This window comes from Paroedura picta, chromosome 12 (assembly GCF_049243985.1).
Source record: "Paroedura picta isolate Pp20150507F chromosome 12, Ppicta_v3.0, whole genome shotgun sequence".
Taxonomy (NCBI): Eukaryota; Metazoa; Chordata; class Lepidosauria; order Squamata; family Gekkonidae; genus Paroedura; species Paroedura picta.
This window is the reverse complement of record NC_135380.1, coordinates 26,026,497-26,046,235: the sequence shown is the minus strand read 5'-3', so window position 1 is coordinate 26,046,235 and position 19,739 is coordinate 26,026,497. Positions and strand designations below refer to the sequence as shown.

Below are 19,739 nucleotides of genomic sequence, written 5' to 3'. Positions count from 1 at the left end.
GGGGCACGGTATGTTCAAATTCTGCCCAGGTGGTAATTTAGAAGCAAGTTGGCCCCTATCTTTGTGGGAGGGTGATTACATTGTAGAATCCACCCACCCATACACACAAAACACCATATTTCTTTTAGCAGTCGCTGCAGCAATTTGTTTTGTTTAGCAAACTGTTGTCAGTATAGAGATCAATTGTTTTGAGCAAAGAGAATGGTGTCATTCCCATGCATAGCTCCTTTGTGTTCTATTTTGTTAGGTATTTTGTATTATTAGGTAAAGGTAAAGGTATGCCCTGTGCGAGCACTGAGTCATGTCTGACCCTTGGGGTGACGCCCTCCAGCATTTTCATGGCAGACTCAATACGGGGTGGTTTGCCAGTGCCTTCCCCAGTCATTACTGTTTACCCCCCAGCAAGCTGGGTACTCATTTTACCGACCTCAGAAGGATGGAAGGCTGAGTCAACCTTGAGCCGGCTGCTGGGATCGAACTCCCAGCCTCATAGTTAGAGCTTCAGACAGCATGCCGGCTGCCTTACCACCCTGCACCACAAGAGGCGCAGTAATATCAGGGCTGCAGAGTTAATTAGCAGAGTTAATAATGAGGAGACCAAGCAAGGCAGTGTTTAAAGTATATTAAATTATTTGCTAGAAACTCTCAGTGTAGGAAACTGAGATTAAAAAAACACACACAGAAGAAAATACATATCTTCCTGTAACTCATACAGGAACTACCAGTCTTGAGAGGTTACATGGTGAAATCAGTTACTAGCAGTTATCATTACTAGGGAGGCCAGTCCCCTGGTGGAACCAGGGTATCCCCTGGTTTTACAGCTCATCTCCAGAGACAGAGGTCAGTTCCCCTGGAGAAAATGGCTGCTTTGGAGGGTGGTCTCAATAACATTATACTTTATTGAGGTCCTTCTCTCTCCTAAATCCTGTCTACCCCTAGCTCCATCCCCAAACTCTCCAGGCATTTCCTAAACCACAGCTGGCAACCCTACAGTTAACACAAGGCAAAGGGAAGTCTCCCCATTGTGTTTCAGACTGCATCTGATCTGTATTCTTGAAGCAATTTTGTTTGAGACCAAGTAACTGGTCTTCTCCAGGGATGGAATTTTTTTTGGTGTGAGGGCCATACCTGTGGTCTTTGTTTCTGCTGTGAAATGAAGTCACTTGTGAAGGTGAGTAAATGGACTGCTCTAAGGCCAGAGAGATGCAGCAGGCGGAATTCTGTTGACTTAGGCAGACTGTGGCTCCTGTGGCCCTTTCTTGCATGTCCATGGAAACGCATGTCCATCACCACTTTTGGGTTGGGAGGCAAATTTCCTCCAGGTCAGGCTGGCCAGTGATTCTGGTTGTTTTTTGGGGGGGCACCATCTGGGCACGGAATTGGGGTCACTGTGGGTGGGTAGATAGTTGTGAATTTCCTGCAATCTGCAGGGGGTTGGACTAGATCAGGGGTAGTCACCCTGTGGTCCTCCAGATGTTCATGGACTACAATTCCCATTTGCTGGCAGGAGCTCATGGGAATTGTAGTCCATGAACATCTGGAGGACCACGGGTTGACTACCCCTGGACTAGATGACCCTGGAAGTCCCTTCCAACTCTATGATTCTATTAATGTCTTCCAAACCTTCCTTAATGCCCAGAATAACAAGGCACAGAAAAACTTTAGATTTAATAAGTGCTGGAGTCCTAACTAGCAACAATCTAGTTCTAATCAGTATATTCCAGAAGTATTCCCCTTAGGACTTCCGCTCATCTCTTAAAGAGACAGGTTCCACATACTACAATATCTGGGTTGCTCAGATTTGGACACCAACCAGTGGTGGATACCTGGAGCAATGGCATTCAACCAGGCCCTTAAAAGCCGGCAGAGGCCCAGACATGGTCTTCTCTCACACTTGATTGCTCTCAATAGCCCTCAGCCCCACTTTTCCAAGGCTGTTGAGCTCCTGTCACAAGCCAAAACAGTTTGAGAGCTTCTCACAAGCCCATATGGGTTGCTTGTTGCCTCAGGCTACAATTTGCCCACATGTTTTTTACAGGATCAATGACTATTGTTATAAACCATTACATGAACCTAGGTCCCTTGGCACGCATGCCCAAAGGTGAAAACCCCTTTGTTTAAAAAGACATTTCTATTTGACCTAGTTTGACAACATTGCAAGCATATATACTTGCTAATAATTGCACAAGACAGAAAATAGTAGTTGGAAATGCAATGTCAGCTGGAACTCTCCAAGCTAGGAGCTTTGCTGAGTTTCTCTCCTCTCAGCTGAGACTGGTGCCCTGAGTTAGCAGTTTCTTCACACAAAGCAACAGCTTTAACCATGCACTGAGAGAAAGGACCTTCAAATGGGATTGTGAAGCATGTTTTGTGCTCAGCAAAGAAAGAGCACCACATTTCGTATTAATTTTGCTTGGGATTTCGGGAGGGGCAAGCTTTTCATTATCTCAAATTTTACCAGTTTGGGATTCTGTTAAGGTTTTTATTGCCAGTCTCCCCAACTTCTCCCCTCCTCACCCAAGGCAGCAGGAACCAGGAGGAAGAGAAAGCATGCTCCCGCAAACAGCTGTTGACAGCACATGTTGGCTTTACAATGTAAAGGGCTGTTATATTCAGTGGTGCCTTAAAGTTCCAGCGGCACCATGTGAATGGAACAGCTGAGAGCCGAGGGCACCCTCCCTGCCTCCCCACTCTTGTGCAATACATTAGCAGTATCTTGGAATTTCAGGAATGTTTGGGCTGTTTTCGAATATCCTCAAGTTGACCCCAAATAGCAAGTTTGGAGTTTAATTACAGCTGAATGCATGAGCCTCCCGTCAAGTCACTGGGACTTGTGCTTGTAAGTGCCAGCCTTTAAGTCAGTGGACTTAGCGGGTGCAACTCTGCTAAAAATGGCTGAAAAGCTGCCCTGATTAATGGCATCTCTTGCAAAGGCTGGTGAGACAAACCCTTGACCTGCATTGAAGATCACGGGCTGTCAAGGGGCAGCGTTCAGGCCACATCACTACTTCTGAGAATTCTTTATTAACTTCCCATTTTCATGACTTACAGCATCATCAAAGTAGCCCTTTGAGAGTATCCTCACAGCTTGCAGGATGGCACAAGGGGCAGATTTGAAGGGTGGGGCAAGAAGAAGAGTTGGTTCTTATATGCCGCTTTTCTCTATCCGAAGGAGTCTCAAAGCGGCTTACATTTGCCTTCCCTTTCCTCTTCCCACAACAGACACCCTGACCTATTATGCACGGCGGCAGCCATGCCGAGCTGCCACCATTCTGTTGTGGTGGGGCAAGAAGCCCCGCCGTGCCCCACATGCGCATGGGTGAGAGGCTCCCCCGGCATATGTGGGCTGTGCTGCCGCAATGGCCCTGTGCATGCAATGCGGGGCTGGAAGCACTGGGAGTGCTCCGCAATGACAGCAGCGGCGCAGGAGGGAGGGGGGCATGGGGCCCCGACCGCACGATGGTAGGGAGCAGTATGCCGCTTTCCCACCACGGTGGGGGTGAGGGGATGCCCCTGTCAGGTCCGCAGAGCTGTGGAGCTGGGGAGGGCCTTTGGGCCTGGCTCCTCCAATTATGCACTAGGCTAGTTTTATCAAGGCTGTGGCGATCCCGAGGTCACCCAGCTGGGGAATCAAACCTGGCTCACTAGATTAGAAGTCAGTGCTCCTCCCCTCTACACCAGCTGGCTCTCCGTGGATAATAAGGGATGAATATGTAAAAGTGCATTGAATGCACTCAGCCTTGGTTGCAGCTGGCATCAGGTTCAAGAGGGTAACCAGATGCAAAGGAAGACAGCGTTTCTTTACGTTTTTTAATTGCACAGAAGAAAGAATTTCAGCAGATGTACCTTTCTCCTCTCCCCCCCCCCCCAGGTTGACAACCTCTACCTCCCCAAACCTGGATGCTGCTGGTGCACATGGGCAAGAGAGACACCGGAGTTACTAAAAATCTACCTTGTTAACTGCATGACCTCATGGCATTGATCCCATTTAGAGAATGCATGAACACCCACAAATCCTTCTGTTCTTTAGCTGAGCTCAAAAATGCCATTTAAGCCCCTGGTTTGCCTCACTCCCTCAGAATAAGAAATGATATTAACAATAATAATGCAAAACAATTGGCCAATATTTATAAATGTGCCTGGGAAGAGAAAATTCCACGTGGATTTTATTTTTCAAAAACCTTACTAAGCTTATAATTCATTAAGGCAAGGACTTCTTACGCTTCCTCTAATACTTTGATTAGAGGTTTGGAGTTTTACAAACAGTTTTGTTTGTAAAGATTTGTAATAAAAAGGCTGGTTAACTCTCTACTGACTGTAAAATGAATTCCATATAGCTCCTGGAAGGAACCTGGGGGCCTCAGGGAACTGCTTGGAGAACCCCCATTGTGTGATTGGTTTACACCTGTGGGAACAGTCCAAGAGAAGAAGAGCTGTTTTTTGTACCCCGCTTTTCACTACCCGAAGCAGCCTACAATCGCCTACCCTTCCTCTCCTCACAGCAGAACAAATTTGGAATCCAGTGGCATTTTAGCTAGTCTTAGAGGGTGCCATTGGATTCAAAATTTGTTCTGCTGCTTCAGACCAACACGGCTTCCCACCTGAATATCTTCCCAAAATAGACACTCTTGAGGTAGGTGAAGCTGAGAGTGCTCTAAGAGAAGTGTGATGGGCTCAAGGTCATTGAGCAGCTGCATGTGGAGGAGTGGGGAATCAAACCCAGTTATCCAGATTAGAGCCCGCCGCTTTTAACCACTACACCAGGCTAGCTCTTGTCACCTGCTTCTGCCTAGGTACTGTTTTATCTGGACCTGAGGCTTAGGAAGGGCTGAAAGAGCTGGAATGCCAGCTGGGGAGACTTTGGTCAAGAACTGGAGGCTCTGAAGTTGACTCCCATCTTCAAAGGAGGGCAGAGGGAAGGAAGGAGGCTACCAGCAATAGAGAATCCAAGTGCATGTTCCAAAAGCCGCTGCAGTAGGCTTTGAAGGAGGTGGGGTGGGGTTTAACAGGTGGACTGGGAAGTTAAAATGGTCTAGGAGCAGGGCACATGTGACCAGCTAGCACTTGGCTTACCTACTGCCACTCTCTCTCTCTCTCTCCCTGGTCAGATATGAGCTGAATGGCGACTACAGTCTTGCAGAGTTCCTGGCATCTGGCTCTGCTTGCTCCTGGCTGCCAGTCGCCCTCCAGGAAATAACCCACCTGTAAGTTAAATGGTTTGTCTGCTCTGGGGGAGAAGGTTTTGCCAGTTCTAATGCCCCACCTATCCTGCACCTAGGGTTGTTTTCCAGTGGCTGGCACCAGGAGGGAGACTGGCGGTGTGGGGATATGGGGGAAGGGTGTCATTGCAGCAATGGCATGATATAATTTCTGGGATGAACTCGGAAGGGATGTTGTGCTGCTCTAGGATTTAGCTGAAATGGCTTTCTTTCTTCTTCTTTTTTTGCTTTAATTTCTCCCTACTATACTGAGTTGCAGGAAGAGTTGGGACTCTTGGATTCCCTGTTAGGAGTGGGAAAATGACAAAACCGATTCAGGTATCTGTCCTTTTGAACCTCTGCTCCAATGCTGCATATGAATTTACTCAGCTCAAACTAGACTTTTAACTCAGCAAGTTGGGGGTCCCCAATTTGTATTCATTCTGAGAGAACCATGGCTGACCCAAGGTCACCCAGCAGGAAGAGGAGGAAATCATAGCTGGCTCTCCAGATTAGATTATGCCACTCTTAGGCATACAGGATACACAGGGCCTTTCCCCATCTTCTCTCAGAGAGAAAATGTGCTCATTATTGAAAAGAACGAGCTACTGAGCTTCATCCTTACCTGGAGGACTCTTTCCACTCCATTTCTTCTCCATCATGCTGCAGCGTGTCCATCTCAGTGAACAGTGTGGGAGTGGGAAGGTCATCGTCTTCACCCAAGATATAACGGAGTCGCTCAGCAGCAGGAGACACTGGGCCAAGGAGGGAAGGAATGTTAAGGGAAGACAGCTGCCCCCTTCGAGCTCCCAATTTTGAGTGCAACCCAATCTACAAAATAGTGGAACAAAGTTTCAAGCTAACAAACAGCAAAGGATGTAGGCATGGGCAATAAGATATCTACTCAGGTTTGATCTTTAGAGGTCCCAGAATGGCCCAAAGGGCAACTTTTGGTGGCTTGACCTTTAAGGGTACCGATGAAGCAGCCTGTTGCAATGTCACAGAAGATGCTTCATCGGCAGAACTTGGGATTGGCAAAATGTCTTGGGCAGTGCAAGAGAAGCAGTACTTTGAAACTCTAAGCAGTGCATGTCTGCATTGCAATTGTAAAAGTATATTAATTGTCATAGCTCCCCTTCCCCACAAGATACAATGGGAGTTGCATTTCAAGGAGGGTACATAGGATTTCTAATTAATTCAGATTGCAGCACCCTCACTAAATTACAGTTCTCAGACTTCTGTGAAAGCTACAGTGGATTCACACCTGTTTATATTTTTGGTGTACACGGTGCTCTTAATATTATACCTCATTTCTTTCTCCTCATAATCTCCTCACTATCTCCCTCTCTTTAACCTCTTCTATGCCCTTTAACATCAGTCAGCAGGTTGCATACAGGTTTTTAGTCAGCAGACAAGCAAGCTAAGTGACCACACAGAATCAGTCACCGATCCGAAGGTGATCAACAGACTCCTGCTTTGACAGCAAATTGGACATTGACCCATTTACAACTACCCCATAGATCAGCCTCTGCAATCTGGATGAGAATTTGCGTCAGACAGAGAGCAGATGCCTTGCAGATCAAATAGCTCACAGTAATTCATCAAACTGCATAAAGTCATCCTTACATGGGAGATTCTTCCACAACACCCTTGCCTTGTCACTGGCCAGTCTGGGCTATCCAAAAATTCTCAGCTCTTGGCCACTAACATGATGATTAGTCGGATGTTGAGGATGGGTACAGATCATCAAACTAGCCATACTTCTTAAATGCAGTTCCAAATAATCTGGTACTTGAAAGAATAGATTTTCCTTCAAACCCAAAAGCACATTTTTACATTGTGATCAAAATGTGTACATTTTTTCACTGCTGCACATCCTATCAAGATATTTACCCCTTCATAATTTTAAGTGTGTAGCAAAGTTTTCCCAGCATCTCAAATGGAAAGTTTGCAGGATAATAAGCTCTGGAGGTAAAAACTCATTAAAAAACAATATGCCCATTCAGAGCCCATCAGGGTGAAGTTTACTAGCAATTCATGCCAAACTTCCTCACACAATGAGGGCTTGAAATATAGAACAACTGGCAATAACCCCACGAGGGGAAGCTGTGTTACCAGTTCAAGAGGTCACTGACTGCCTTAATTTTATTGCTTGGTGGAGATATCTTGCTGAAATCAGAACGGGCTTCAATTGTATATGCAGTCAGGCTGGCTTCCTCTAAAGGCAGGATATCCTGTCACATACGGGCCAGAATAAGAAGAAGAAGAGTTGGTTCTTCTATACCACTTTTCTCTACCTGAAGGAGTTTCAAAGCAGCTTCCAATCGCCTTCCCTTTCCTCTCCCCACAACAGACACCCTGTGAGGTGGGTGAGGCTGAGAGAGCCCTGATATTCCTGCTTGGTCAGAACAGCTTGATCAGTGCTGTGGCAAGGCCAAGGTCACCCAACTGGCTGCATGTGGGGGAGTGCATGCCAGATTAGAAGTCCGCACTCCTAACCACTACACCAAACTGGCACAATGCGAGCACTGCAGAAACAATGTTAGATTCTACACCTGTTTGCTAGGTGAACCAGCTGGGGGGGGGGGCTAGGGGAAAATCAGGGACTCTGTGGGTCTAGAAGGCAGAGCCTGGAATCAAGGGCTGCATCCACACATCACTGAATATTACAGATGTTTGGCTATTGCAATAATTGGCAGCTGGCTTTCCCTGGGTGGACAGCTACAAATGATCACTAACGAGCTAGGCATTATGTTGCCCCCAAGCAAAGCATGGAGCCAGGAGATAATGCGCAAAGACTCCTGCACCACCAACAGCCAGGAGTGAATTTGGCTCCTGTGCTGCGCTGTGCTGTCCCACACAGTTTCATGGCTGGCTTGAGCAAAGAGCTGCCCTTGCATTCAGCTCAGCAGCTTCTGACCGAGTTCATTCCTTCCCTTAGCCCACGTGGCTCAAATGCTTTCCTTGGAGCCTGGGGAAGGAATTGGAAAGAGATGAAGACGCTGTCTGGCTGCCCACTTACTTGCTAAGAACAAGCTTGCAGGATTTTCTTGTAAATCTCCATGTTCCCATGGCTTTTAGATTTCTTGGCAGCCTGGCAGGGCAATGTTATGGCACTCTTTGGGGGTGTACATTCTTTGAGGTGCAGGAGAAGGCTTTCATTGCAGTTTTGGGTGGAAGACCAATACACCTCTAACCCACCAGCCTGCTGGTTCATGCCCCAGGATGAAATGGCTGCCCATGACTGCATTTATTTTCAAGAATGCTTGTAGTGGCTCCTACTTGGTTCATTGTGCCTCTAGTTCTCCCCTGTTCCTCTGCTTGTGTATAAGCAGAAAGAGTGATTCAAAGTGGATGGAGAGGCTGCCTAATCTAACTTCAGGCACCTATGCGGAGCTGTCTGATTCACGGAAAGCTTCAAGGAGATCTGGCAATGGAGCTTCAAAGATGGAGCACTGCCTAGAACCCGTGACTAAGATATACAGCCCTTTCCCTCCACAAAACAGTAAAGGGGGAGTCACCTCAACTGGCTTTCAAAAATAAACAAAACACCTGCAAACAAGTGGCTGTAATTTCTAGTCAAATGGCAAGGCTAAGAAGAGGAGTTTTGTCTTCATTCTCCCTTGGAAACACCACCGCAGCTGCTGCTGAGTTGGTCCACAGTGGATCATGAGAGCAGAACCGTCTCTTCTAGGATAGTTTGTTCACAGGATTTGGGGAGAGGGGGACCCGATTAGATGCCGGACACGGGCTTGTGTCCAACACAGCCCTTTCAAGTGAAAAAAGAGATTAAGTAATCCCAAATCGGTCTCAATGCCTACAGTCTATTTTAATGAAAGTTGGCTTTGGCTCCATTTTAGCACGTTAGCAACTAATCTATTTATAGACATGTCTTTGTTTAGAGCCCTGTTAGAATGGGAGGCCAAAAGGGAGGGCCCCCTGAAACTCGAATGGGCTGGTTTCCTGCCACATACAGCACAGCGGCCCCAGAAAGAATAGGATGTTCGCTGCATTATAGTTTATCCTGATTTCCCAACTAAGAGCATTAAAGTCACACCATCAGGCCTACGGTGATGTCGTCAAGTATTTACTGGACTTCAAAGGCTTGGCAAATGTATTTCTGACTTAAAGATTTTATCACACGAGTCCCCAAGTTGGGACAAATGGGATTTGGGGCTGAAATGATTTTAACACCCCCCCTCCTCTTCAAAGAAAAACAAAGCTGGAGGCTTAAAACGTCTAAGGAGAAGGCTTGTAGCAGCATGGCTGACTTTGGTTCCACTGGAAGCATGCCAAGGGGATGGCGGATCATGGAACTAGTTTGGTACCCCTGCTACAGGATTATTAAAAGGCTCACACTGGGTTGCTGTTCAAAGTGCAAGAGGCTTCAGCCATGCAAGAGAAGCAGATCAAGATCTCCCACAGAATTGTGGATTGTTTGGAGGCAAAACGTTTGGACCGCAAATGAGTCAAGAGATCCACTTCTGCATTCTCTGTGACACGGCAAAGGATTCCGGGACGTACCCCTTTGGCTTGGGTTCTGCTTTAGTTCTAATCAGTCTGGTGGTACTTATGAAAACCTGGGCTTTCTTCTATTGAATATATATCTAATGGCATGTGAATAAAACAAAAGCCTGATGAAAAAGTCTTTTTCATATTATTATTATTATTATTATTATTATTATTATTATTATTATTATTATTATTATTATTATTATTATTATTATTATTATTATTGGATTTATTACCCACCACTCCCTTGCGGCTCGTGGCGGGTTACAACAGTATAAAACCCCATAAAATACATTAAAAACCCATTGACACATCTGCAATTAACAAGCTACCTGGCAAGAGCGGCTAATCGACTACCCTAATCGACAGAGTGTATGCTGTCACTCACATAGAGCAAAGCATTCCTTTGTGGGATAGGAAGAAAGATTCCTCTCAAACACCAGAGGAAAAGCTGTGCTGTCTTTTCACACAGCTCTATTATCCTTTTCCACTCCACTTTCTTGGTCTGAAATGATTGGGAGAGGGCAGCATTTGTCCTGTTATGGAAGCTCATGAGTCTCTTCATGCAGTTCCTCAATGGACCAAGCAGGGAACTTCTAGGGACCCTTGCAGGTTAGGCTGAGCACTTGGGCTGAAGTCCTTCTGCAAGTACACTACAGATATTATCCAAGCTGGGTACTATGAACATAGAAATTGGAAAGAACTGATGGGTTATATAACAAAAATAGAGTCCAATTGCACCCTGAAGACCAACAAAGATTTATTCACTTTCGAGTGCATGCACTCTTCCTCAGATTAAGTGGAACAAGCATCATAACTGTAGAGATATAAGGCAAAAGCAAATTTTGGCAAATTAGTAAACTGTGTCATAATATCCAAATTAAGCCATATGATGCCATGTGATCATTCTTTGCTAAAATAGCTAATCAGTCCTTTTGAGTTCAGTTGAAATTCACAAAACATTGGAGAAATAAAACTGCCCATGTTAGTGGACTCTTACACAGTTGTATATGTGACTCTTACACAGGATATAGAATGGAGTCTCCAGACCCAACATATACTCTGTAATGTATGAAACAAAGTAGCAAGAAGTCTTGTAACATTTTAAAGACTAATAGATTAAATTGGGCATAGGTCCCAATAAACCGAACAGTCCTGAAGATTCCACAAGATTATTCAGTTCTTCAAAGACAGTGACTGCTATTTTTGTAATTTCCTAGTGTTAAAAGTAATTACATTGTTTTAAAAAAATCTGCTGCTGGATTAAAAGAAATATTTATCATAACTGATTAATCCAACCAACTAATGAACGAAATGTTATTATGTTCTGCCCCTTAAACAGAGGCCTAATAGGATGTAATTTAGTACATAATAGTAATCTCCCTGCCTCAAACAGACAGAATGCGTTTCTCCTGGCCTGTTAGACATGCTGCAAGTTCCCAAAGCATGGAGAAATAAATACTTTTCCACTTAACATCAAAGCTAGAAATAGATGCTGCCAAGCAGGCATGTTTAGAGAGAGCATTTCAGAAACAAATAGAAACAGAAGCCTTGTTATGGAGTCAGACCGCTGATATGTCTACTTGCCAAAGACCTTAGTCCAAACCAAGGTGGACAGATCAGTGGTCTGACTCTATACAATGCAGCTTTTTAATGTCTATATACTATTAGCCTCCTGTGGCTGCCATCTGTGGATATCTAAATCTGTGGATCAGGGCCATGTTGAGATTTGATAGATTTTTCAGCATACTGGGTGTACTCCCCATGTATGCAACAACAACAACAAAAATAGGGTGGTTTAAATCCTGCAAAAATAAAATTTAGCTGTTGGTGTATGGACAGACAACATAAAGAAACCTCTCCCATGGACCGCTGCTGCTGGCTGCTGCTCTGGCCCAGTGGTGGCAGACACCACAGCTTCTGCAGACCCAGTGGCAGAAGACACTAGCAGCCACTGCAGGCCCAGCTACAACAGAGGACAATGGCAGCCACTGTAGGCCCAGTTGCAACAGGGGATGCTGGCAGCCACTGCAGGCTCAGCTGCAACAGAGGACGCTGGCAGCTGCTGCGGGAACTGGGCAGGCAGCAGCAGCTGCTGTGGTCCCAGCACCAAGAAATGAGGATGCTGGAAACTGTTCTGGGCCCAAGAATGGCAGTGGCAGATGCCAGCAGGTGCTGCTGGTCCAGGGGCGGTGGTGGATGTCAATTGCTGGGTATGACCTGGGGCCTCTCCAACTCAGCAGTGGGTGGAAATGAGATCCCCCGCCCCGAGTCTCATGGTCCCTCTCTTGTTTCTTTCTGTTTCTGAAACACTCTCTCCTTTTCTCTTTCCCTGCAAATTCTTCCCTCAAGGCTACATGTGGCTCGGCAGGGAGAAGGAAGAAAGTCCCTTAAAGTTCTAGAAAGGGAGAATGGCATTATGCAACAGCCCCATTCCTTTTTGAAAGTAGAGCTTAACTCTGTGCCCATCCCCATGGGGAATACAAGGGGAGCATCCCTGCAGGCATTTCTCCAGCTACAGTTTGGGGAAATTCCTGGAGATCTGGGGTGCAGCCTGAGGAGGGTGGAGCTCTGGGGGGGAAGGGAGCTCAGCAGGAAGGTGATGCTCAAGAGTCCAGGCTCTGGAGCTGCTATTTCCTCCATGGGAACTGATTTCTGCAGAGCTTAAGAAAATCCCTGCTGGACCAGACCTCCATCTAGTCCAGCATCCTGTCTCGCATAGTGGCCAACCAGTTCCTCCAGAGCAGGGGTAGTCAAACTGCGGCCCTCCAGATGTCCATGGACTACAACTCCCATAAGCCCCTGACAGCATTTGCTGGCAGGGGCTCATGGGAATTGTAGTCCATGGACATCTGGAGGGCCGCAGTTTGACTACCCCTGCTCCAGAGGGCTAACAATAAGGCAGAGAGGCCAAGGCTGTCCCCTGATACCTCCTGGCACAGGGATTCAGAGGATTGGTGCCTCCGAATGTGGAAGTTCCCCTCAGTCGCCATGGCTAGTAGCCACTGATAGACTTTTTCCTCCCCAAATCTCTCTCATCCCCCTTTAAAACTGTTTGTTCCTGTGGCCAGCATGACATTCCCTGGCAGTGAATTCCACATTCTAATCACTCTGAGTGTAAAGAAGCATTTCCTTTTGCCTGTCTTGAATCTACCACTCTTCATATTCATTGGATACCCTTCAGTTCTAGTATTTGGGGAGTGGGAGAAAGTTTCCTTTTTGCTAGCTCTATCCAACCCGTGCATAATTTTATAAGCCTCTATCATGGCCCTCTGTTAGACAAATAAGAAAATAAGAAGAGCACATAGCATAAGAAGGCCGATTCCCTCCTTCCCTGGTTCACTGCCATGCCAAGCTCTCCTTTTGCTCAGTGGTTAACAGAAAGCCCAACTAAGACCTGAAGGGGGCGGGGGAGGAAACACAGAGATTCTCCTTATCACTTTGAAGGTGGAGTTCTGCCTCCTGCTCGGATGTGCTGTGGGCAAGATATCAATGGAAACTCTACCTGTAGCCAGCTTGAGGTTTCCCCAATGGCCATGCTTCAAAGGAGTTTTTCCTTTCATCTAGCAGGCTGAGGAAAACATAAGAGCCACACAGCTTGTAACTAGGGTCCTTTATGCACATGTTGGATAATGCACTTTCAGTGTGCTTTTGCAGCTGAATTGTCCAGTGTGGAACAGGATAACCTACTTTTAAGTGCATTGAAAGTGCATTATCCAATGGGCTTGGGTTAGGCACAATGTCATGTGGATTCCTTGGACACTAGTCACTGAACAGGGGCATGCACACCGGCTGCTCCTGTCCTCTCCTATCACTGCTTTAGTAGTTTGGTGGTTGGGAAGGTGGTTGGGGTAGCTTCTGAGCCAAACCCAAACTGTCCATTGCCAGATCATCAGCAACACATTGCAAATGGCTAGCAGAGTCCCCATCCAAGTGGAAGATGTGTCTCTTTATCAGCCACAAACGGAATGTACACAACAGTATTGTTTGGGACCATTGTGTACTGCTCCACACTACTGTGTGCATCACTTTGGACTGATTTCAACAACTCTGGAGACACCCCTAGATAATTTAAAGATTTAAATGCACGGCGAAACAAAAACATCAGCCAAAATCTTGCAGATACAGGTCACTGCATAGTTTTGTTTCAATAATTCTGCAAGCGAAATTTTAAAAGCTCTCCTGGATAGAATATTCATTCAGTTGCTAATTCACACTAAATGACGTTTTCATATTGTGCAAATGCCATGTAGGATGTGAAATCACATGGTTATGCCCCCTCTCTGACGATAACCTTTGGACAAGATTAAGTTTTTTGTCAAATAATCTTTCCTTCCTGTAACTAAATAGACTGTCCTATATGAATGAGTTGATTGAAAACAAAATATCCCCAGCAGGTTCACACCAAAGTGTCTGGTTTGAAGTAAAGGAAAGACTGGGGAATCACAATGATTAAGTTTTTAATTGTCTTCCCATTAAATACCAAAACCACACACACACACACCCTTTCCTATCAGCTCTCGGCATTTATGTTGTTAACTAGCATGTTACTTGCCTGTTAATATTTCAGCCGCTGCAGGTTTGCAAAAAGAAACCAAACAGCCGGCCACCGAAGAAAACAAAAAACAAAGGGGGACATTTAAATAGAAAAGGAGGGTTTTTCTTTCCCTTCCTTTCCCCCAGCTTAAAGCCTAAGCCGATCTGTCTACGCGCAGCCCATAATCTTGGCCCTCACGGCCTTGATGGGATCGTGGAGGCACAGTCCTTTCTCTAGCTGCAGGAAGCTCCATCATTCAATATTGTGTGAATGGATGATCTTAGGGTCGTTTTACAGGTCTTTCCTCTCAGGAAGGCCTGTTTGTATTGTGTCTCTGACTGGGATCACCCGGGCAAAACAAAGAGTCATTTGCTAAAGCAACACTGACAGGGCTTCATTGAATAGTGGAGGGCAAGAAGCAGCCCTAGAGAATTCCTATTACGAGTTCACCTAAGGGACCTTTCGCTCTCTCTGGTCAAGCAAGCCAGGCTATTGAAGCCTGCCTGTGGTTTCCAGGCATAAAATGCACTGGTGGGTGGGGTGGGGGGTAGGTAGGGCTGCTTACGTTCCGTTACTAAGGCTGCCTCCGCATGATAAAGATGCTGCACTAAGCACTAATTGCCTCAGCAAACTTACTTATTCCCTAAGCTTTTCTCCTGCGCTTTGTTCAAGAAGCTCATGGCAGCAGTCATCAGTTTCCCTTCCTGCATTTTACCCTCACAACAACCCTGTGAGGTAGGTTAGGCTGAGGGAAAGTAACTGGCCCAGAGTTAGAGTGGCAGAGTGGGAATCCAAAACATTACATCCTCACATCTGTCTTCCCTCAGCTCTGTGTCACTAAAGAGCCTTTGTAAAAAGTCAGCAGTAACTGTCTTAGTATAGAAGAAGAAGAAGAAGAAGAAGAAGAAGAGTTGGTTTTATATGCCGCTTTTCTCTACCCGAAGGAGTCACAAAGGGGCTTACAGTCGCCTTCCCTTTCCTCTCCCCACAACAGAAACCCTGTGAGGTGGGTGAGGCTGAGAGAGCCCTGATATCACTGCTCAGTCAGAACAGCTTTATCAGTGCTGTGGTGACCCAGCTAGCCGCATGTGGGGTAGCAGGCAATCAAACCCGGCTTGCCAGATTAGAAATCCGCACTCCTACCCACTACATCAAACTGGCTCTATAGTGTTATTATGATGCCATGGCAATGGAGCAACTGTCAATATTTTCAAGGCCAGTGAGAAGCTTTCTGATGGCTGCCACAAGGGGATGCCAAGGAAAACATGGGAAATACCCTCTTACCTCTGCTGGTCCGACTGCTGGGAGTGGTTTTGCTTTGTTTACAAGAGCTAATGAGAAGGGCCATATATGCCAGTGAAGAAAACCGGGAGTTTCTTAGGGAGTTATCACCTTGGGATAGTTTTTCTACCCTTAGGAATGGTCCACTCACCAAGGCAATGTATGTGTTCACTGGCAAGCCTCAGCTGCAGAGGTGAGTGATCTGTGATATTTTGACAAGGATGGAAATTCCTCGGGCTGAGATCCAAGAGCTACGAGGCCTGACAGTTACCATTCCTTGTGCAAATGAAGAAGTCTGGCAAAGAAAACAGTAGCCCCCCAGGGGATCTGAGGGAGGAAAGCATTCCTAGGGTACAATTAAGCCCAGAACTTTGCCTTCTGACAAAAAACATTCACCCCATCAACTTGAGGGTCCCACAGAATTTATCTCCAGACTACAGCGTCCAGTTCCCCTCGAGAAAGTGGATGCTTTGGACTCAGGCAGGGGTAGTCAAACTGCGGCCCTCCAGGGGCAGGGGTTCATGGGAATTGTAGTCCATGGACATCTGGAGGGCCGCAGTTTGACTATCCCAGGGTGGACTCCATGCCATTGTACCCTGCTTCAGTCCCTTTCATTTCCAGGCTGTATCCCTAAATCCTCAGTAGTTTCCCAACCTGGATCTAGTGACCTACCCCACATCCCCTGCTCGTGGTCAGGTTGGGATCTGGCAACTCTAGCTGTAATTCACAAAACCACGAGAAGGGATCCATAAGGTTAGTCAAGAAGACACTCAGTCCAGACAGATTTACCTCTTGTCATGTGTTTCAAAGCTATGGGGAGAGGCTCTATAAACAACAACAACACCCAGTCATTGTAACAATCCAGAATGGACTGGTCATTTGAGTTTAAAAAATGGTTGTCCCTTGCTTATTTGTTCATACATATGAAAAGGAATGTGGGCAAAATTTAAAACATGGAGAAACAGCAGCGGGGCATTACAGTTGCTGTGTTCGTTGGGCCTGTGACCTTGTGGGAGCCATGCTTTCCAGCAACAGGAGAATTCAGTAACAGCTCGCAGAATAAATGCAAACTGTGCACAGTTCTCGCAATGTAAAAACAATTGCCCCTCCGGTTGATGTCAGAGTTGCTTGCAAACAGAATATGTATCTGATGAAGGGGGCAGACACTCGTGCAAGCTGATATCTGACCATCAGTTTCTACCACTTGCCTCTAAATATCAACATGGAAAGTGTTCTAGAAGTACATCCTTTCTTTCATTCATAAATACAGATATGTATATATATATAGCTTTTTGTCCTTAGCTTCCCACTCAATGAATGGTATAATGCTCCTTATCTAATTAATATCCAGAGCTTCCAAGATGTCGTTTTCCTACACATTTTAGTCTATCATCCCAACTCATTCCTCCGTGCTCCCATAAACTGCATTCTAAACGTGAGATGGGGAAGTCAGCCACAGTGTCCTAGTTTGTCACCTAACCTGAGCTGGACTGTCCCCGTGCCCTTATTGCACTTTGCAGGCTAACTGGACTTTATTCCAGCCTAGCATTCCCTTCAAAAGAGCCAACAAACGGTTCTTCCCTATGCAGCCATTTGACAAGGTGACATAACAAATAAACAAAAAGCAGGGCCATGAACTGCAGGAGGTGCAGGTGAAATGACAGCCCTTCAGTGCTCTCTGACATGGCTTCATTTTCCGAGGCGAATCAGATTTCGCAGCATGCTATGTTAAGTAGCTCCTTTCGCAAAACCTTTGCCTGGAGCACAGAAAGCTTCAAATCCCAGCAGCCTGGAAATATGTGGAATGGATTCTTACCTGGAAATGTTTGGAGTCGCTCCCCCATTTTCTTTTGGTGGACGGACAGTTCGTGGCGACACACAAGCAAAGCCAAAGCCAACCAAAGCAACGGCAGCAACAAACCTGAGACCCTCTGATTTATTTTGTCCACTCTGCCTTGTTAAAACTCTACAGCTTAATGAGCAGATTATAGGGCATATGAATTGCTTGGCTTTGCCCTCCACTCTCATGACGTGAAGTTACCAAATCAACAAGAGTGAGAGGTCGGCCCACTAGTGACTCTCTCTGTGTGCGAGGGAGAGATGGGGTGTGCAAGAGGAAGAGGGGGAGAGAAAGAGAAGGAGGGGGAGAAGGGAAGAGAGGCAGCGATGATGGAAACAAGGAAAAGTTTTTAAGAAGTATGCATAGTACCTCTTTCTCAATCAGAATGACAAAAGCAATCCCAGAGAGCAGAAAATGCCATCGAGGGACCTTTGACAATCCAATGCAAATCAGACGAATCAATAGGGAAAAATTTCCTTTTAGATACACCTCTGGATTGGGAGAATTTTTAAATGGGTTGGATTCACTCCAGATTTCCCCAGAGCCCCTGTATACAGCCTTGTCTAGGGTCCATTTGAGAAGGAATATGGTCCTTAGCAGATTTTCCGGTTTGTTTTTTAAGCAGGCTAGGAATGACCTGCTGTGACACGGGGCTTGCCTTTTAGCTAGATGAAGAATGCCGTCTTCAGTATTTGTCAGATGGCTATATTTGTTTCACATGTGTGAGAAATGAGTTCCTTGCAACATGGTTTGGACATTATCAAACGTGGCAGCGGGTGAGTAAAGGAGAGTGATTCACACTTCCTACTTGCTGCGATAACAGCCCGTGTGGGACTTTCACATACTTTTGTGAATGTTACAAATTAGAAAGAGCAAATAATTGCTGCTCTATATCCAATGCAGGCTACGCACAAAGGGGAGAGCTGACCTTCAAAGGAGTCTGGCAATATTTTCTGGGCGTAAGAATGGCAAATGAAACAAAAATGTTCATCCCAACTCACTGCTCTGAATAGGCTTTTTTGTTGCTCCATTCCTGATTGGCTAGCAGCACCCTTTGTGACCAGTCAGCACTGTGCTCACTCTTAACCGACTTTGCTTCATTTCAATGATTTGTGCAGGGAGCCGAATCTGATTGGCTGAGTTTCTGTGTCACATGCTTGATTCCCCCAAGAAAGGAAATATGTTACCAAAGCAGAAGCACATCAGGCAACTGCATAGTTTAGTATCAGACTATGAGGTTAGACAGACTGGTTCAGATCCCCAATATGTCTTGGAAGCTCACTGGGTGACCTCAGCTAAGTCACTTTCTCTTAATCTAACCCATGGAGAATGGAGGAGGGGGAAAACAATGGTATAAGGCAAGCCACTGGGGGTCTGCACTGGGGAGAAAAATAGGGTACAAATATCTAAATAAAATAGATATAAATAAATATCAAGGTAAGAATGGCAACCAGGGGGTGTGGAAAAGGTGTATATTCTCAGCAATTAATGGCAGGTTTTGGAAAATCTGTCAGGGGCTTGAAAGCACTATTTTTACAGTGAAAATGCACCCCTCCCTTCTGAAGATCCTTGTAATATATATTGTCTGGCCCTTCCTATCCAAATAGCAGGCATTGTGTTAAAACGATTTCTTAAAACGCAAGCAAAGGTCTGTACTGAGAGCACCAGGAAAAGCAGACAAGTATATTTGGTATGCAAAATGCTAAGCTTTGCTAAGGAGCTTAATGTCAAGGCTGCAGGAAATAGATTGCAGGGAACCGTTCTCTGTAGGCCAAGAACAGGGCTGTCCCGGTCACTTCTTCAATGTCAACCTTTGAACTACATTAAAATGGCAAGCCAGATGCTGCTTTGCCAGTCTTGCTCTCTTCCCACCTCAAAAAGGTTTTCACCTCTCCAAGTTTGCTTTTCATTTCAAGGTTTCAAGAAAGGTTCTGTCTGTCTTGGCAGGAAGAAAATGCTGTTTGAATCTGGGGCGTGCGCACGTATTTAATTACAAATGGTGATCTATGAAAAATTGGCCTGTCAGTGGACTTGCCTTATAGTGGTCAGTTGGGTTTAATGATATTTTGGTCCAGGTCAGTAGCTGAAAAAGTGTGCATGCACATGAAAGCTCATGCCTTGAATAAAACTTGTTGGACTTAAAGTTGCCAATGGCCTTTAACTTTGTTCTGCTGTTTCAGACCAACACGGCTACCCACCAATAAATCTAATATTTTCTGCATTGAAGTAGCAGGCTTCACCTTACCAAGATAATTAAAAGAGCAAAGACATGGGAATCAAATCTTTAAAACTGCAGTCCACAATGAGTCATGGTCATTTGCTGTCCCTCCCCATTTATATTGAGATTGTAAGCTCCTCGGGGGCAGGGACA

The 19,739-nt window shown here is 45.7% G+C and overlaps 1 protein-coding gene across 5 annotated transcripts in view; it reads right to left on the bottom strand.

Moving 5' to 3' along the window:
• Positions 1-19,739, bottom strand: part of SLC4A5 (solute carrier family 4 member 5) — a 64,762-nt gene that overhangs the window by 44,734 nt on the left and 289 nt on the right. For 4 of the 5 annotated variants that reach the window (XM_077305787.1, XM_077305786.1, XM_077305784.1 and 1 more), the window contains exon 2: positions 5,824-5,953. In XM_077305787.1, coding sequence (XP_077161902.1) covers positions 5,824-5,953 — 130 coding nt within the window. Of the gene's footprint in view, positions 1-5,823; positions 5,954-17,344; positions 18,006-19,739 lie in introns of those variants that run through there. The other variant, XM_077305783.1, reaches the window with a different exon arrangement.